The 17,506-nt window shown below is 42.2% G+C and overlaps 1 protein-coding gene across 7 annotated transcripts in view; it reads left to right on the forward strand.

Moving 5' to 3' along the window:
- Window positions 1-17,506, forward strand: part of TTLL5 (tubulin tyrosine ligase like 5) — a 252,183-nt gene that overhangs the window by 2,012 nt on the left and 232,665 nt on the right. For all 7 annotated transcript variants that reach the window (XM_045822847.1, XM_045822851.1, XM_045822844.1 and 4 more), the window contains exons 3-4: window positions 5,934-6,040; window positions 16,188-16,270. In XM_045822847.1, the coding sequence (XP_045678803.1) occupies window positions 5,934-6,040; window positions 16,188-16,270 (190 nt within the window). The remainder of the gene's footprint in view (window positions 1-5,933; window positions 6,041-16,187; window positions 16,271-17,506) is intronic.

Genomic DNA, 17,506 nt, shown 5'->3' on the forward strand with positions numbered 1-17,506 from the left:
CACATATTTTTTTTATCCAGTATCCTTCTTTTGGTATTGTCTGATGCTGGCCTTAGCTTCTATCCATGATCTGATTAAAGAAAGATCTTAATTGTTCGGTCCTTGTCTGAAAGGAGATGAGGCTCTGGACTCATGTGAACATTGGCTCTAGATGTTCCAGGTAGTAGCTCTTAGGAAACTCCTGATCAGAGCCCTGAACATAGGAGATTTTAAAATGTTAAGATATTAAGGAAAAGTACGTCTCCAAGCACGGTGACATTGATTATGTTACTTTCTCAAAAACCTTTGCAGGGGTGTCCAACCTTTTGGCATCTCTGGGCCACACTGGAAGAAGAGTTGTCTTGAATCACACATTAAATACGCAAACATTAACAAAAGCAAAAAAAAAAAATCTCATCATATTTTAAGTACATTTATGATTTTGTCACATTATAGCCATCCTGGGCTACATGTGACTCGTGGGCTGCGGGTGGGACACCCTTGCTTGGCAGTGATAGAATGATGACAAAATAGAGAGGTCAGGTAGTTTACCAGAGTCACCCTGGGGCCGGACATTAGAGAGCTACAGCCTGTACTGCGTCTGCTGAACCACATTGCTTTCCCGAGTTCTTCTGGGTAAGAGTCAGAGTTCTTGATTGCTGGATTCTCATAGTAATAAGAATATAAATGCTAGTGGTAAGTCAGAGGCTATAGATAGTGATGAGGGCTTTAACTACTGCATCTCATTTAATCTGAAGATGTTACAATTCCCACTCTATTAAACTCATCCTCACCAATATCAAAGTACTTCCTTAGGGATGGTAGAAAGTAAGTGATGGATTGAGATTCAGACCTAGTTTTACTGAATTTTGAAGCACTTTGCTATTTTACCTCCTTTAACCTTATTACTTGACACAGAGAACAAAGAGAAAAAACTGGCTTATAGTTAAAATTAGTTTTTAATAATTTCCTGCAAGTTCCCATGGATATGTGTTTGCTGTATAACTGGAAAAAATGGGGATAGTATCTCTTCAGGCTATTTTGTAGGAATATGGTTAGGATCAAATAGAACAATGTATATGAAATAACTTTGTAAATTATAGAGTGCTGTACATATATAAGGCATTATTCTTACTTTAATACTGATCTTAAAGTAGATTTCTTTTTTTAAGGGAAATGAGGGTTTTTAAAAAAATTTTATTTGACTTTAGAGAGAGATAAGGGAAGGGGGAGAGAGAGAGATAAACATCAGTTTGTTGTTCCACTTATTTATGCATCATTGGTTGATTCCTGTACCTGCCCCTACTGGGGCTCGAACCTGCAACCTTGGCATATTGGGGTGATGCTCTAACCAACTGAGCTACCTGGCCAGGGCTAATGTGGACTTATTATAAAATGGACATTTTATTATTTAATATTATAACTTGAAAACATTATTGAAGCCTTAATAAAGCTTTGGGGAAAGGCATCTCATCACTATTGGGTGGTAGAAAATAATAGAGATTGGACATTATATTTGGGTCACTCTCATTCAGGATAATTAAGTGGATAATTCCCTGAGGTTACTTTGCTTCCTTATGACTTCTTGCTTTCTGTGCGCAGCTTCTTACCCATTTCACAAAATTTTAACTTCTCCAAGCATCAGTCTTTCAGTTTCTTTTACTCCATGAATATCTGTCTGGTTAGTGGGGTCAGAGGTTGAGCTTGACAAGTATTAGGTTGAACTGTATGAAATTGCCATTTTGGTAGGTCACAAACAGTCAAATACTGACAGTTTCAGGTGGCTCAACCTAGTGTTGTAGTCGGTACTTCCTAAGTACTGAGTGAACGAGTAAGCATGTGATTTAGTTCACGTTAGATCAGGTGTGTTCTTAACCTTCTTAATGCTGTGGATTCCTTATCAGAATAATGCTTTTAAGTGCATAAAATATAATACAGATCATTCAAAAGATGCCAATTACATTGAAATGCATTTATGAAATTTTTTTAAAAAGTTACTTGTGATACAGTCATTTGTGCTTTCTTGTACGTTAAATTACAAGATCATTCATTAAAACATAGGGAAGTTAAGTTTTATTTTCTAAAGACAACAGCATGAAGACTTTGTACTTAGTTTGTATGAGATGATTACCTTGTGGGGTAGATTAGTACTTAGAAGAAGTGGGGATACTGGGAAAGATCGCAGATGCTGGACTTCCAGTGTGAGACGTCCCTGTTTGGTAGTTGAATACTTGCTTGGGGGAGAGATGCCCAATCGTTGTCTAGCCTCACCGCACCGGGAGAGGAAGACTGGGATCACAGTTGATCTAGTGGCAAGTTTTACAACATGACTTAGAAGTAGTGATAAATGTAAATGATGTTTTAATATACTGGTATCAACTGTAAAATGCTATACAAATCTAATAATGATGCCCTTTGCTGCCTATATTCATAATTGAGAAATACTAAATTCCTAGTAGAAATTAGTGAAAATAAAGGTGTCGCATGCCCCTCGCCACTTCCCCTGCCCCCAGTCCAAATTCAGGGGCCTTTTGCTCCCTTCCTTCCAAACTCTCACTGTTGGTTTTCGACTGCTACTCCTGGTCCGCCTGCTCACGTCTTGTCCGTCAGACACTTGTTTCATCCATCAGCAGTCTCGGGTCAGTCTTGTTCACGCATAGAGCAGTAGGCTCACGTTTAAGAGTGTTTGGACATTGAAAGGCCTTAAATCGTCTGAGGATGTTGATTTGATCCGGGGGTGCATGGCAATGGACGTCTGTCAGGTCTGCTTAGATTCCACGGCTGTGTTAACGTGTGAATGCCTTGGAATCCCAGACTTCAGGACCAGAAACGATGAAAACTGGCCACGCAGTCCTCGTTTTGCATGGCATGGCCTCCAATAGTCAACGTAAAGGGGACTCTTTTCTTATATTTGGCTTGGGGATCCTGAATACAGACTTAATATATAGATGTGGAAACTTTCATAAAAGGATTTGACATTTGTGTTGTCACTGTCAAAACAGTTTAACTTGAACCTCTATCATAAAAGCTGGCTTGGCCCTGACCAGTGTGGCCTGGCTGGCTGGGCGTCTTCCCGCAAGGTGGAAGATTGCTGGTTCAATTCCTGGTTGAGGCACATGCTTTGGTTGTGCGCAGGTTCCCTGGTTCATTCTCCCTTTCTTCCCCTCTCTCTAAAAATAAGTAAAATCTTTTTTTTTCTTTTTTAAAGCTGGCTTTATGTCAGTTGAAAAGATCATCAACATTTACGTGGAAAAAATAAAAGACCATGCATGAATGATTGTACAGTGAGTGCTACAGGAGTTCAGAGATGAGGCATCACTTAGGATGGAGGAGCTGGGCCAGGCCCCAGGGAGCCGGGCCTTGGAGGGTGGGACTGAACGGGCGGAGAGGCTGGGGAGGGCGTTTCCAGCATGGGCTCGGTGCTAATAAGGCATGGAAGCTTTGAGTTATGTAGGCTGCATCCCAGGAGTGAATAATAATATATTCCTCACGAAATTGCTTCTTAAAAATCAGAATGTTCTTAGGCTTTCAATAAACTGAATTATCAAACTGGTCTGCTTTGGTATTTAATCATTCAAATGCTATGCTCTTTCCTGCCTGTAAAGCAGGTGTGTCCAACCTTTTGGCATCTCTGGGCCATCCTTGAAGAAGAAGGGTTATCTCGGGCCACACATTAAATACATTGTGACATGTAATAACCAAAAAAAGTCTCATAATGCTTTAAGCAAATTTATAATTTTGTGTTGGGCTGCATTCATAGCCATCCTGAGCCACATATGGCCTGTTGGCCACTGCTTGGACACCCCTGCAAGCACATTTTCTTAACCTATACCTGTTTCTGGTACGAAAAGAAATTTAAGGTCCCGTCCTAGTCATTTTGAATCTTTTCTCTTTAGTACCACGTGGTGGGAGCATGATTTTAATGGTGATTCAGCATCTGCCTTAAGTAGGTTTTAGTTGGACTTACTGAATTAATAACTTGCCTACTACCGTCTTATCTTTTTCTGCGTTTTAGGTGGAAAGATTTCTCTGTCAGGGACCTGGTTTTCCACCGCGAGTGTAGTCAGGGCCTTGCCTCTGCTCAGCTGTGCACCTCTCGTTTGTGCTCTGACTCTCCCCGGTCTTATCGCCGTGACCCGTGGTTGTAAGTGATAAGGCACGGCTGTGCCCGTTTGCAGGCAGTGCCGGACTGACAAGGAGCTTTGGATAGTCTCCAGAGTTCCTGTCCAAGACTTTGTCGTTTAGGCCGCCTATTTTTCCTCTATCCTCTGACTTGGAAATATGGTGGAAACATTAAACTTGGAAGAGATCAGGAATAATCTGGCCCCATGCCCTCACTTTACAGGTGTTTAAAATTAAAAAGCAAGCAAAAAAATTCTTTTTGCTAAGAAATGCACCCTTTAAACACTGTTTCCCACAAGTGGGCTCTATCTCCCAGGTTGAGGAGCAAGAACAATAAACCTCCACATTCCATTTCTAGAAAACAGGGAAAGAACTAGGTTTGGCGTTCTTTGCTTTCCTCTCAGGCTTTTGGCGGCTCACCCTAAGTGGAGAGGCTGCCGTCCTTCTAAATTGGTAGTCTGGCAGCCTGCTCCTTCAAAATGTGGATCTTTGAAAACCTGGATTGGGAGGGCCTGACTTGGCCTTGAGATTTGTGCTATGGCCTTCGTTAAGGGTGTGGTCATGTGAGTTTTTGACCGCAGACTGAATCTTGGCTCAATGGATCTTACTCCATTTAAGAAATTGATTCATTTAAGCTCCCAAAGAGTTGGGTTCAAGGTGTTCTCCATACAGAATATCGTGAACTGCGATTAGGGTGGTGGAAAGGTGGAAAGCACACAGACGTTTGGGTTCGTGTACCTTTCCTGTGTCCGGCCAGTTGTGTGACCTTGGCAAATCACTTAGCCTCTCTGAGCACCTTTTCTTCCGCTCAGCTCTTGTGGGGGCAAGAGGATTAAGTGAGGTAGCATGAAAGCTCTTAGTTTAATTCCTGGCACCCAGGAGGTGCTCAGGTCATTTCTTTCCCTTTCTACTTCCCTGCGCTAGGGAGGTTGAAGTTTCCTCTTCTGTGGGTAAATATACATTTAAGATCTATTGAACTGCGATTTCCTGAGGCCAGGGAAAGAGAATAAAGTCAGAGGTCCTTCTCTGGAGGAAAATATCAATTGTTCCATTTAGTAAGGCTTCACTTAAAATATGTGGTTTTAATTGGGGTACTGGCATTAATTTGGGGTTCCTAGTGCAGAATCTTAGGCTGGGTCCTCGAATTGGCTTAAAAAAGGACTGCAGGGTGTAGGGGGTACATAAATTATTGTGAATCTGTGTGTTAGGATTCTTTATGTGTGCTGGGAAGTAAACCACAATCGTCCTAAAAACAAACAGACTCCATGAACTGTTACTTAGGAAGGACTGGCTCCCCCTCCAGCTCTGAGTGCAGCGCTCGGGGTCTCGTTTCTCTCCTTCGTGCCTGCGGGCTCCCCCCACCCCTTCCCGACGTCCTCCTCCCCAGCATCTCCAGACTGTCCGGCAGGGTCCCAGAAGGACGGTAGCACTTGTAGCCCTCTCAGCCTCTTAAACACCATCCAAGGGAGGAGAGGCCATTTCTTCTGTAGCTGCTCGAGAAGAGAAAGAAAGCCTTGCTTTCTCAGAGGCCTCACGGCATGTCACCTGGTGCTCACTGGCTCCTGCTGGCGGCTGTGCTCACCCCTGAAGCAGCCCCTGTCCTTGGGGCACAGATGCCCCGATCGACTGAAACAGTCAAGGCTTGTCCCTGGATCAGGGATGGAATTAATCTTAAACAAACCACATGGCTAAAAATGGAAGATGGGTGGATTCCCATGGGACATTTAGGGTTCTTGTTTCCGAAGGAGTTTGTAAGCAGCCAACTGAGTGGTCTGCTTCAGCAGATCAGACTTGGAGTTGTGAATTAATAAAGCCTTTCGTCACGGTTGTAGGGATCATCCATGTATCATGTGGACCGGAGGCTGCAGGAGAATCCCCGTTTTGGTATTCCATGCCGAGGCGATTCTGACAAAGGACAGCAACATTCGAGTCATTGGAGGTGAGTATGACTTCCCTCACAGAAGGCAGGGCTGGGGCATGGCCCTGGCCACCTTGTCCCGCAGCAATTGTTAACACCCATGGGTAGGGAAATGGCCGTGGCCATGAGAAGGCTCGACTGGTTTGTTATACTTGAAAGGCTTATTTATGGTTTCTTGAATTGTTTTCTGCATATTAAAGTTTTTTTCCTTTTTGAATTTTTTCAGAATTATGTATACATGTACTTGTTACTTTATTGTGGTAGAATATACAGAACAAAATTTACCATTGTAACCACTTTAGAATGTACAGTCCATTGGCATCTAGTACATTCATGGGGCTGTGCAACCGTCACCACTGTCAGTTCCAGAACATTTTTGTCGTCCCAAAGGTAAGCTCTGCACCCATTAAGTAGTCCCAACCCAGCTCCTGGCAACCCCAGTCTACTTTCTGTCTCTATGGATTTGCCTGTTCTGGACATTTTATAGAAATGGACGTAGACGATATGCGGCTTTTTGTGCCTGGCTTCTTTCGCTTAGCACAGCGTTTTGAAGGTTCATCCACGTCGCAGCGTGTATCCGGACTCTCCTCCTTTTAGTGGTTGGGTGATGTCCCAGGTGGTGCATGCTGCATCTGTGCATCCTTTTGTCCGCTCATGGAAGCTTGTTCCTGCTTCCGGGCTGCTGTATTGTAAATACTGTTTCTGTGGACCTTCACGTACAAGTTTTTGTTTAGACATCAGTTTTCAATTCTTTTGTGTATATGCTTAGGAATGGAATTGTTAGATTGTGTGGTAATTCTCTGTTTAACTTATTAAGGAACTGCCAGAGTGTTTTCCACAGTACCGTTCTACATTTCTGTCAACAATATACGACAGTTCTAATTTCTCCACATTCTCACTAATGTTTATTTTCTGTTTTTTAGATTATAGCTATATGACTGAGTGTGAGGTAGTATCTTATTGTGGTTTGTGGTTTTGATTTGCATTTCCCTAATGACTTATGACATTGAATATCTTTTCATGTTCTTGTTGGTCATTTGCATATCATCCTTGGAGAAATGTATAGTCAAGGTCTTTTTGTATGTTTTAATTGGGTTGCTTGTCTTTTTGCTGTTGAGTTATAAGAATTCTTTATAACTTTTGGATATTAGACCCTTATTAAACATATGATTTACAAATATTCTTCCCTGTTCTGTGGTTTGTATTTTCACTCTCTTGATGGTGTTTTCTCATGAGCCAGTGGTTTTCATTTTGTTGATATCTAACTTATCTATTTTTTCTATTTTTGCTTATGCTTTTGCTGTCATATTTAAGAAATCATTGCCTAACCCAAGGTCATGATCTTTATGCTTTCTTCTATGAGTTTTATAGTTTAAGCTCTTATATTTAGAGCTAAATGGCTTTTGATCCATTTTGAGTAAATTTTTTTACGTAGTGTGTGATAAGGGTCTATCTTCATTGGTTTGAATATGTATATGTAGTTCTTTCAGCATAATTAGTTGAAGAGACTATTATTTCTTTATCAGATACTCGGGGCACCGTTAAAATCACTTGGCTGTAGATATATGTGTTTATTTATGGACTCTTTTTAAAAAAAAGATTTTAGTTGTATATTTTTAGAGAGAGGGTAAGGGAGGGAGAAAGAGAGGGAAAGAAACATCAATGAATGGTTGCCTCTCATTCACCCCCAACTGGGGACCTGGCCCACAACTCAGGCATGTGCCCTAGACTGGGAATCGAACCAGCCACCCTTTGGTTCATGGGCCGGTACTCAATCCACTGAGTCACACCAACCAGAGCTATTTATGGACTCTTAATATTCTACTGATTTTTGTATATTGATCTTACATCCTGAAACCTTGCTGACCTCATTTATTAGCTCTAATAGTTTTTGTGTGGGTGGGGGGAGGGTTCTTTTGGATTGTCTATATACCAGATCATATCACCTGCAAATAGAGATAATTTTACTTCTTTCTTTATAACCTGAATGCCTTTTGCTTCTTTTCCTTGCCTGATTGCTCTGACTTGAACTTTCAGTACAGAGTTGAGCAGAAGAGGTGAAAGGTGGGCACCTTTGTCTCGTTCCTGATCTCCCCGGGAAAGCTTGACAGCCTTTCACTGTTGAGCACGATGTTAGCTGTGCGTTTTCAAAGCTGTGCCCTGTATTGTGTTGAGGAAGTCCCTCTCTAGTCCTTTGTTACGTGTTTTTTGTTATGCAAGGGTGTTGGGTTTTGTAAAATACTTTTTCTACATCATTTAAGATGATTCATTTTTGTTTCTTCATTCTCTTGTGAATGTGGTGTATTACACTGATTAACTTTTTAAAAAGTTGTATTTTGTTTATGCTATTAACAGTTGTCCCAGTTTTGTCCCCCTTGCCCCCCTTCACCCAGTCCCCCTCCATTGACAACCCCCTGAGACAATCCCCACACCGTTGTGCATGGGTCCTGCATATATGTTCTTTGGTCACTATGTTCCCTATGCTGTACTCTACATCCCTATGACTATTCTGTAATTACCAATTTGTGCTTCTTAATTCCTTCACCTTTCTCACTCACCCCCCGACCCTTCTCCCATCTGGCTACCATCCAAATGTTCTCTGTATCGATGAGTCTGTTTCTGTTCTGATTGTTTATTTTGTTTATTTAGATTCAATTAATGATAGGTATGTATTTATTGCCATTTTATTGTTCATAATTTTGATCTTCTTCTTAAAGAAAACCCTTTAACGTTTCATATCATACTGGTTTGGTGGTGATGAACTCCATTAGCTTTTTCTTGTCTGAGAAGCTCTTTATCTGTCCTTTGGTTCCAAATGATGGCTTTTCTGGGTAGAACAATTTTGGTTGTAGGTCCCCGCTTTTTATCACTTTCAATATTTCTTGCTAATCCCTTCTAACCTATAAAGTTTATTTTGAGAAACCAGCTGACAGTCTTATGGGAGCTCCCTTGTAGGTAACCAGCTGCTTTTCTCTTGCTGCTTTGAAGATTCTCTCTTTGTATTTAACTTTTGACATTTTAATTGTGATGTGTCTTGAGCCTCTTCAGGTTCATCTTTTTTAGGATGCTCTGTGCTTCCTGGACTTGTATGTCTATTTCCTTCACCAAGTTAAGAAAGTTTGCTGTCATTTTTTCAAATAGGTTTACAATTTTTGTTCTCTTTCTTCTCCTCCTGGTACACCTATTATGTGAATGTTGGAATGTTTGAAGTTGTCACAGAGGCTGCATATACTATCCTCATTTTTTTGGATTCTTTTTTCTTCTTGCTGTCCTGATTGGTTGTTTTTGTTTCCTTATATTTTAAATCACTGATTTGATTCTTGGCTTCATCCACTCTATTGTTGATTCCCTGTAAATTGTTCTTTATTTCAATTAGTGTCTCCTTCATTTCTTACTGGATCTTTTTTATGCTGCTGAGGTCCTCACTAAGTTCCTTGAGCATCCTTATAACCAGTGTTTTGAACTCTGCATTTGATAGATTGCTTACCTCCATTTTGTTTAGTTCTTTGTCTGGAGTTTTGTTGTTTTTTTCATTTGGGCCATGTTTCTTTGTCTCATTTTGGCAGCCTCCCTGTGTTTGTTTCTATGTATTAGCTAGAGCTGCTACATTTCCAGGGCTTGGTAGTGTGACCTAATGCAGTAGGTGTCACCTGTAGGGTACAATGGTACAGCCTTCCCTGTCACCCAACCTGGGTACTTGAGGTACGACCATGGTGTGGGCTGTGTATACCCTCCTCTTGTAGTTGATCATTGATTGCTTGATCAGATTGCTGTTGGTACATCCAAGGTCAACCACCACCTGTGTTCTGACTGGGGGCACCTGACATAAGCTACAAAGTGATCTGTAGATGATTACTACTTGTGCTGGGCTTGGAGGTGCCCAGGTGAGGCCAAGCTGTGAACCAAGGCTGGCTGTTGCTAGTCCCAGACCTGGGGCTTTTAGCAAGAAGTACAGGTCTCACTCAGGCCTGATGCTGCTTGTTTGATAGAATTTAGGAAAATCTGAAGCATGAGCCAAACCATTTGTATGGAAAAGCCACTGGAAACTGCTTGGGTGGGCCCGGAAGTTGAAAATCAGTTGGCTGTAGGTGTATAGGGCTTCAGGGACTCACCAGAGTGGGGTAAAGAGTGTGAGCCAGGTTGATGGAGACTCAGATATGGCGCCAGCCTGCTGGCTCTGTTGGGGGAGGGCTCAGCAGAGTAACAAGGGCCGCTGTAAGCACTTCTATCGGGAGAAAGCTGCCACCCAGCTCTCTCCCTGATGCCAACCAATTCAGCTCCTCCTTATATGCCTCTGGTGCCTTTCAATCTGCTTCCCCTGCTCTGGAGCTCAGAGGGAGTGAGTTCAAGTGAGTCCGTGTGTGGGCCGTTTAAGAGGAACTGCCTGGGACCCCAGAAGTTTTTGTTTTCTACAGCCTCAGTTCCTGCTGGTTTTTATAGCCAGAAGTTATGGAGACTTATCTTCCTGGCACTGGAATCCTGGGCTGGGTGGCCTGGTTTGGGGCTGGGACCACTTGCTCCTGAGATATCCCTTGGGGTTTTTAACCACCACGTGTGGGTATGAAACAGCCTGTTCCACATCTCTGCTCCTCCTATGAGTTTCAGTGTGGTTTCTTCTTGAATTCTGTAGGCGTAAGACTTTTATTCAGCTCAATTTCTGGCAGTTCTGAAAGATGGTTCTGTGGTTTAGTTGTAATGTGATGTTTGATCGACTTTTGTTTGTTGAGCCGCCCTTGCATTCCTGAGATGAACCCCACTTGGTTGTCGTGCATAATCCTTTTAGTGTGCTGCTGGCTTTGGTTTGCTAGTATTTTGTTGAAAGTTTTTACATCTGTATTTATAAGGGATATTGGTCTGTAGTTTTCTTGTGATGCCTTATGTGGCTTTGGTAGCAGGGTAATGCTGGCCTCATAGAATGAGTTCTAGCTTCCTCTTTGGAAGAGTTTAAGAAGGAGTGGTGTTAATTCTTTAAATGTTTGATAAAATTCACCCACGCAGCCATCTTTTTTTTTTTTAAATCCTTGCCCAAGGACGTGATTATTGATTTTAGAGAGAGGGAAAGGGAGGGAGAGAGAGATGGAGAGAAACATTGATCGTTATGGAACCTGCAGTCTAGGTATGTGCTCCAACCAGGAAATGAACTCGAGACCTTTTGGTTTACCGAGAGATGCTCTAACCAACTAAGCCATGCCAGTCAGGCCTATGAAGCCGTCTTAACTCACTTTATTGCTAGTAAAATTAGGATCTGCTGTACTTTGAACTTACTTTAAGGTCTGTCCTTGCTCTGCAATGAGCCAGGGGTTTAGAAGATGGTGAGCACCTGCTTCTGGGATTTCAATCTTCCTCTCTCCTTAGGGGTCCCAGTGTTCTAATCCCATCAGCAAGTTGCTAGGTTACCACTTAAAGGAACATGGTTCATTTGCATTCTCTGAATCCTGAGCAACTAAAGATTTGCTAATATTTGCTGAGAAACTCCCTCAAAATATGACTTGAATCAAAACATCAAGTGTGGATTTGAAGACAACAGAGGTAAATAATTCCCCCAAGATGTATTTCTTCTGGCGTGCTTGCACGTGCATTAATCCGCGTGTTTCATGGCAATAGGCAGACCTTTCCTTTTTAGAATACCTAACATTTTCGGAAATTAGCACCCATCAATGTAAGCCTCCCGCTTATTCAAGCGATCACTGTTTTCTAGAACCTGTAAGCTTTTTTTTTTTTACACATTCCTGTGATTAAAGAAAAAACCATTAAACTTTTTTTTCAAACTCTGTTTTTGAATTTTCTGTATCTTTGCAGTTCCTTGAGGTTGAATAATATCTTTCATCTTTCATATGTAAAGAACAATTTAAACGACTTTTGCTAGCTGCTGCCTTGGATTTCTGAATTGTTAAACACTCTTGGTGTTTTTTTTTTTTCTTTTTGCTCTCTTAAATAGCTGACACAGATCTGAGATCATAATCCCGAGGTTAAATCCTCTTGAGAAGTGTAACTGGGGCATCAGTTATCTTCTGTTAGATGCCGGCCTTGTTTTTCTGTTCCCTGCTTCATGCTTCATTGCGTTCACTGTTAATGTTTTTGGTACAGTGTGATTTAACGTGCTCTGTTAAATGTTATAAGAATATATGTTTTTTCCTACCTGTATACATTTTTTTTCAAAATTGTATATATTTTGAACATGATAATGGGATTTCACTTCAGAGGCAACAGATATTTTCAGTTTAAAGTAACTTGTTTTTTAAAGATTTCATTTACTTATTTTTTAGAGGGAAAGGAGGGAGAAAGAGAGGGAGAGAAACATCGGTGTGTGGTTGCCTCTCACGTGCCCCTCCACCGGGGACCTGGCCTGCAACCCAGCCATGTGCCCTGACGGGGAATCGAACCAGTGACCCTTTGGTTCTCAGGCCAGCACTCAATCCACTGAGCCACACCAGCCAGAGCTAAAGTAACTTTTTTTAGAATGAATTATCATTTTATAATTTGCTTTTGAATGTGTCAGTTTCATTGGTTTGCATTTGTATAGACTAGCACCCAATAGAAATATATTGTAAGCTACATATGTAAATTTTCCAGTGGTTTTATTTAAAAAAGTAAACAAATAGTTTATTTTAATAATATATTTTACTTAATCTAACATATCATTTCCACCTTTACTCAATATAAGAACATCATCGAGATGTTATATGCAGTGTGTACTTTACACTTACAGCACATCTCAGGATGGTATAGAATTTTCCTTGGGAGACTGGACTTGATCTGTGTTTAGGTTCCATAAACATTTTAGTTAAAAAATAATTTTATGTGCTCAGGTTACTCCAAACAAGTTTTCCAATGACTGAATTGAGTATCAGTATTTAAAATTAAATTAATTAAAGCTAAATAAAATCGAAAAGTCAGTTACTCCCTCATACTGGTCAGGTGCTCAGCAGTTACCAGGGCAGTTGTGCTTTTCCGACAGCAGGGTGAGCTGCGCTGTGTTGCCCTTGCCGGGGTGGTTCTTGTATTCTGAAAGTTGAAAACGTCAGGTTGTCCTCCATGTGCGAGAGAAACGTCGATTGGCTTCCTCTCAGAGGTGCTCCCTGAACCCGCAACCCACGCATGTGCCCTGACCAGGAATCAAACCAGTGACCTTCCACTTTGCAGGATGATGCCTGACGTACTGAACCACGCCAGTCAGGGCAAAAACACTTCAGTTTTACCTTCATTCTAGTTTCCCTTGCTAGTTTTGACCAACTCCTTTAGGGCACTTCACCATTCCCTGAGTACTTCACCATTCCCTTCTGTGCCGACAGATGATGGGTTCCTTGTTTTTATTTGCTCTGCCCCAGTCAGTCCTGGAACTTGCCAGGGTTCCTAGCACTTCGCGTTGTCTCCTGAGATACACGTAAGTGGTTGGAGAAGAGGGAACTTGTACAGGCTCACGGTGGAATTGATGCAACGTGCATTCAGAGGCTCCAGTATGTTTGGAGTGTGCTAGTAGCCAAGGAGGACCATGCCCTGCGTCTTGCTTTTATATTGAAGAAGACATGGGCAAAGTGGCTCTTTCCTAGGCGGTTGGGCAGGTTCAGTTTACACCTGCGAGTTTGACTTGCCAGGGAAGAGAGAGCCTAGAGTTGCCAGGTTCTTCAAGAGAAGCCCAGAAATCTAGATGGTTATATTGTTCCAATTTTAGAAGGTTGGAAACTAATCTGATTTTACATTTAAAACACCACAAGCAATGAACAAACCATGTCCTTAGGCTGGATGTGGCCTGTGGGTCACCGGTTTATAGCATCCGGTCACACACATACCGGTCGTTGGCATCACTGGTCGCAGGACTCGGACACAGGGCATGAATCTGAGTGACAGTCACCGGCAGTCGGGTTGCTCTGTATCATCCCCCTGCCTTTCTTGCGCTCCCCTTTTGAAACATGTTCAGTGCATCCGAGCTGGGTTGCAGTTAGTAGGTATGGACTAAAAGGATTGGTCACTGCTTACTAACTACTTACATACCATGAGAATCAGGTCTGCCACTGAGTGCAGCGATAATTACATTTTTCTTCTATATTAGGAGAAGTAGGACAAGGAATATTAATAGCATTTTTATTTTTTATTTGCTATATAAAATGTATAATTTACTATGTACGATACTATGTACTAATAGCTATTTTACTATGTATCTTTTATTATATAAACATTTTATTATGTATCAACTATTTTAAAAGCTCTTCAGGTATTAACTGGTTCAGTAAATTCATATGAAAATACTTACTCTATGAGGTAAGTATCTTCGCTGTCAACTCCATTTTAAAGGTGAGGAAATTGAGCATAGAAAAATGAAGGAACTTGTTCAAGATGACAGCCAGGAGGTAGGAGGGCCAGGACTTTAACCCTGGCAGTTGGGTTCCAGAGACATACTCTTTCTCTTACTACCCCCCACCTCTCCCAGGCCTCATGTAACCATTCCATATTTTTCCACACACGTTACTGATTGCCTTCCCTGTGGCCTGGTTCTGCGAGGCAAGCTCTGCAGGGCAGGCCCAGTCCTGGCCTCTGGTGGTTGATGTTTTGGCTTTTCGCAAGAATGAAAATGGCGATGTTGTGATCACAGTTATCATAATGAAAAGGCCTGAAAAGGCCCTAATATTCTTTCATTTGTCTAAGTTTTAAGAATAATACGATGGACACATGTATACTCGTTCTATAGTTTCACTGATTATTAACGCTTTGTCATATTTGCTTCTCTCTCTCCCCCTTCCCCACATTTGAGAATTAGTTCAAATGTTTCATATCTCCTAAGAACAAGGGCAACATGTAGTCCTTTTAAAAAATTGTTCTGTAGAATTCTTAGCTAATGTTTTAAAACTATCTGCAGCAATGCATAGAAAGAGATTGAATTTAATGGGCCAGAGTGTTAGTCCTCGGGGATATGTAGAAGTCTCACATGGTTCCAGACTGTCCTCCTAGACAGGGGTCACAAGCACAGAATGCTGGCAGGTGCCAGGCAGGGAGCAGGGATCAGTGAGGTGGGCTGGTGGGGACTCTGCTGTGGAAGTACTTGCACTTCTTCAGTTGACTCTTGCCGTGCCGGAGAGAGAGAGTGAGCGAGTGAGCACGATCCCAGGGTTTTCAAGAGAAGCCCAGAAATCTAGACTTTTTTATATGGATTCCGCCGGTTTCAAAAGGGCAGCAATTAATTCAGTTTTATTTTTAAAACACAATGCAGAAGGAGCAAACCATGTCTGCAGGGAGGTTTGGGCCCTCAGGTCACCAGTTTGTGACTTCTGGCCTGAGATACACGGGTCACCAGAGTTACCGCACACGGAGCACTGGCTGGAGCGGGGTTCTGACCTTTTTGGTGCAGTGTGTCCTAATGAGTCTCTTTCTAGAATGTTGTGTTGTTTTTTTTTTAAGATTTTATTTATTTATTTTAGAGAGAGGGGAAGGTAGGGAGAAAGAGACGGAGAGGAACGTTGATGTCTGAGAGAAACGTCAATCAGTTGCCTCTCGCACGTGCCCCAGCCGGGGACCAGCCCCGCAACCCAAGCCTGTGCTCCGACCGGGAAGTGAACCAGTGACCTTTCGCTTTATGGGACAACATTCAACCAACACAGCCATGCCAGCCAGGGCTCAGAATGGTCTCTAAGTGTATAAAAAATTTACATATGACTACAAAGAAAATCCATTGTGTCAACATATCAAAATATTTTTAAAAACCCCAATTGTGATATAAATGCCTTTTTATTTGTGCATTAAATAATGTTCTAATGGTAGGTCTGTTCACTTCCATAATTTTGAAATACTGCGAGGATAAGAGATATTTTGAGATAACCGTAGCAATTGTAAAATAATATTAAAATACATGACTTCTACTGGCAGCAGGGTCACAGGTGCTGCTAATAGTACTCTGATTTGTTGCCTCCACCCCTAATTGACGGTAATGTTAAGTGTCAATCAGAAACAAGTGAAAACGGAGATGTCGTTGCCCTCCTCCCATACATGTTTAGTAACCCCAACAAACTGCGGGTTAAGAACCCTTGGTCCAAAATAGTCTGTGCCCTTTACTTTTAGTAGCGTAAGGACAGCCATGTAGTTATTCAGTACACTTAAGCAAGCCACCATCTTACAGTTTATTTCTGTCTCTACAGTTGACCCTCCGGTTACTGAACTTGCTTCTGTTTCTCTCCAGAACGTTACCATTTGTCCTACAAGATTGTGCGAACAGACAGTCGCCTGGTACGCAGCATCCTGACAGCCCATGGATTTCATGAAGTAAGCTCATTTTGACTGCTTTCCCTGATCTGTCCAAAAGCTGAAAATCCTAGCTACCTGACTCTGCCACCGCCAGCTCCAGAAAGCACATGGGACCAGTGCTCAGTGGTGATGTAGAATTTGCATGGAGTTTCTGAGTGGATTTCCCACTTTCTCCTTGCAATACATGGAAAACATTTCCACAATTAAAAAAAAAATTTCCTGCTATGCTTTTAGGCTTACTTAGGCTGGAGGCAGAGTTGTCTATAAAGAATTGTTTGTTACCGAATTAAATTTCTTTGATTGCGAGCAACAGGACCAGGCTCTAACTTGAACCAAAAGGGGTTTGTAGGAGAAGTATACACCGGACGGCCAGCAGAATCAGACGAAAAACGGAAAAGGCAGGCCCTTAGAAGGAGAGAGACAAGACAGCTCCAGGGGTCTGGGATCAGACTCCGCAGGACCGTCTCCTGTGGGCAGCCCCTGGAAGTGACCCTGCTCCATTCATGGTCCTGTGTCTTTCTTCCTTCAAGAAGCACACTCTGGAGGTAGTGGGAGGTAGAATGACTGGTCCAGCTTGGGTCATGGAGTCACTCCACTGGGGAAGAGAGGGACCAGTGATTGGCAGGTCCTTCGAAACCAGAGTATGTTCTTTCCAAAGAAAATTGGGAAAATTTGGATGTTGACATCAAAAGAGATAGTAACAATGCTGAACAGACTCCACTGCAGGTATTTTGAGACAGCTGCTAGAGGTCTGGTTGCTGGCTCCTTATCCCGGGTTTACGTCAGAAGCAGACAGCCTTGAAGTTCTGAATACCAGTTTGTATCTTGTCTTGTTGCTGTTTTACCTTCAGGGTTTAATGGGGCACCCATCACATCATAGGCAAAGAATATATAATTATTGAAAGAATGGACAAATGAATTCATGAATGAATTCTAAGTTGGTTTGCTGCTGTAAGTTTTTACTTCTGATCTGTAGTGTATTCCCAGCACCTGTAAGCCTCTGAGAAGGGAGTCCTGGGATTGGGCCCTCTTCTCACGCACTGATAGGCAAGAACAGTAAGAGGCACTGTGGACTTCCTTAGAAGGATTAGTTTGTTCTAGTATTGTGTCTGAGACTTACCCACCTCTTCCATTCCTTAACCTTGATTATCCCTGTGTTGGGCGTGCTCCACTTCTGTTGTGCTGGGCTCCCGTACTGACTGGGCCACTCCTGTGAGTGCCTTGTGGACGGGTCAGAGAGACTGTCCGTCCAGG

Source organism: Phyllostomus hastatus, unplaced genomic scaffold (assembly GCF_019186645.2).
Source record: "Phyllostomus hastatus isolate PE091 unplaced genomic scaffold, TTU_PhHast_1.1 phas_scaffold_501, whole genome shotgun sequence".
Lineage (NCBI taxonomy): Eukaryota > Metazoa > Chordata > Mammalia > Chiroptera > Phyllostomidae > Phyllostomus > Phyllostomus hastatus.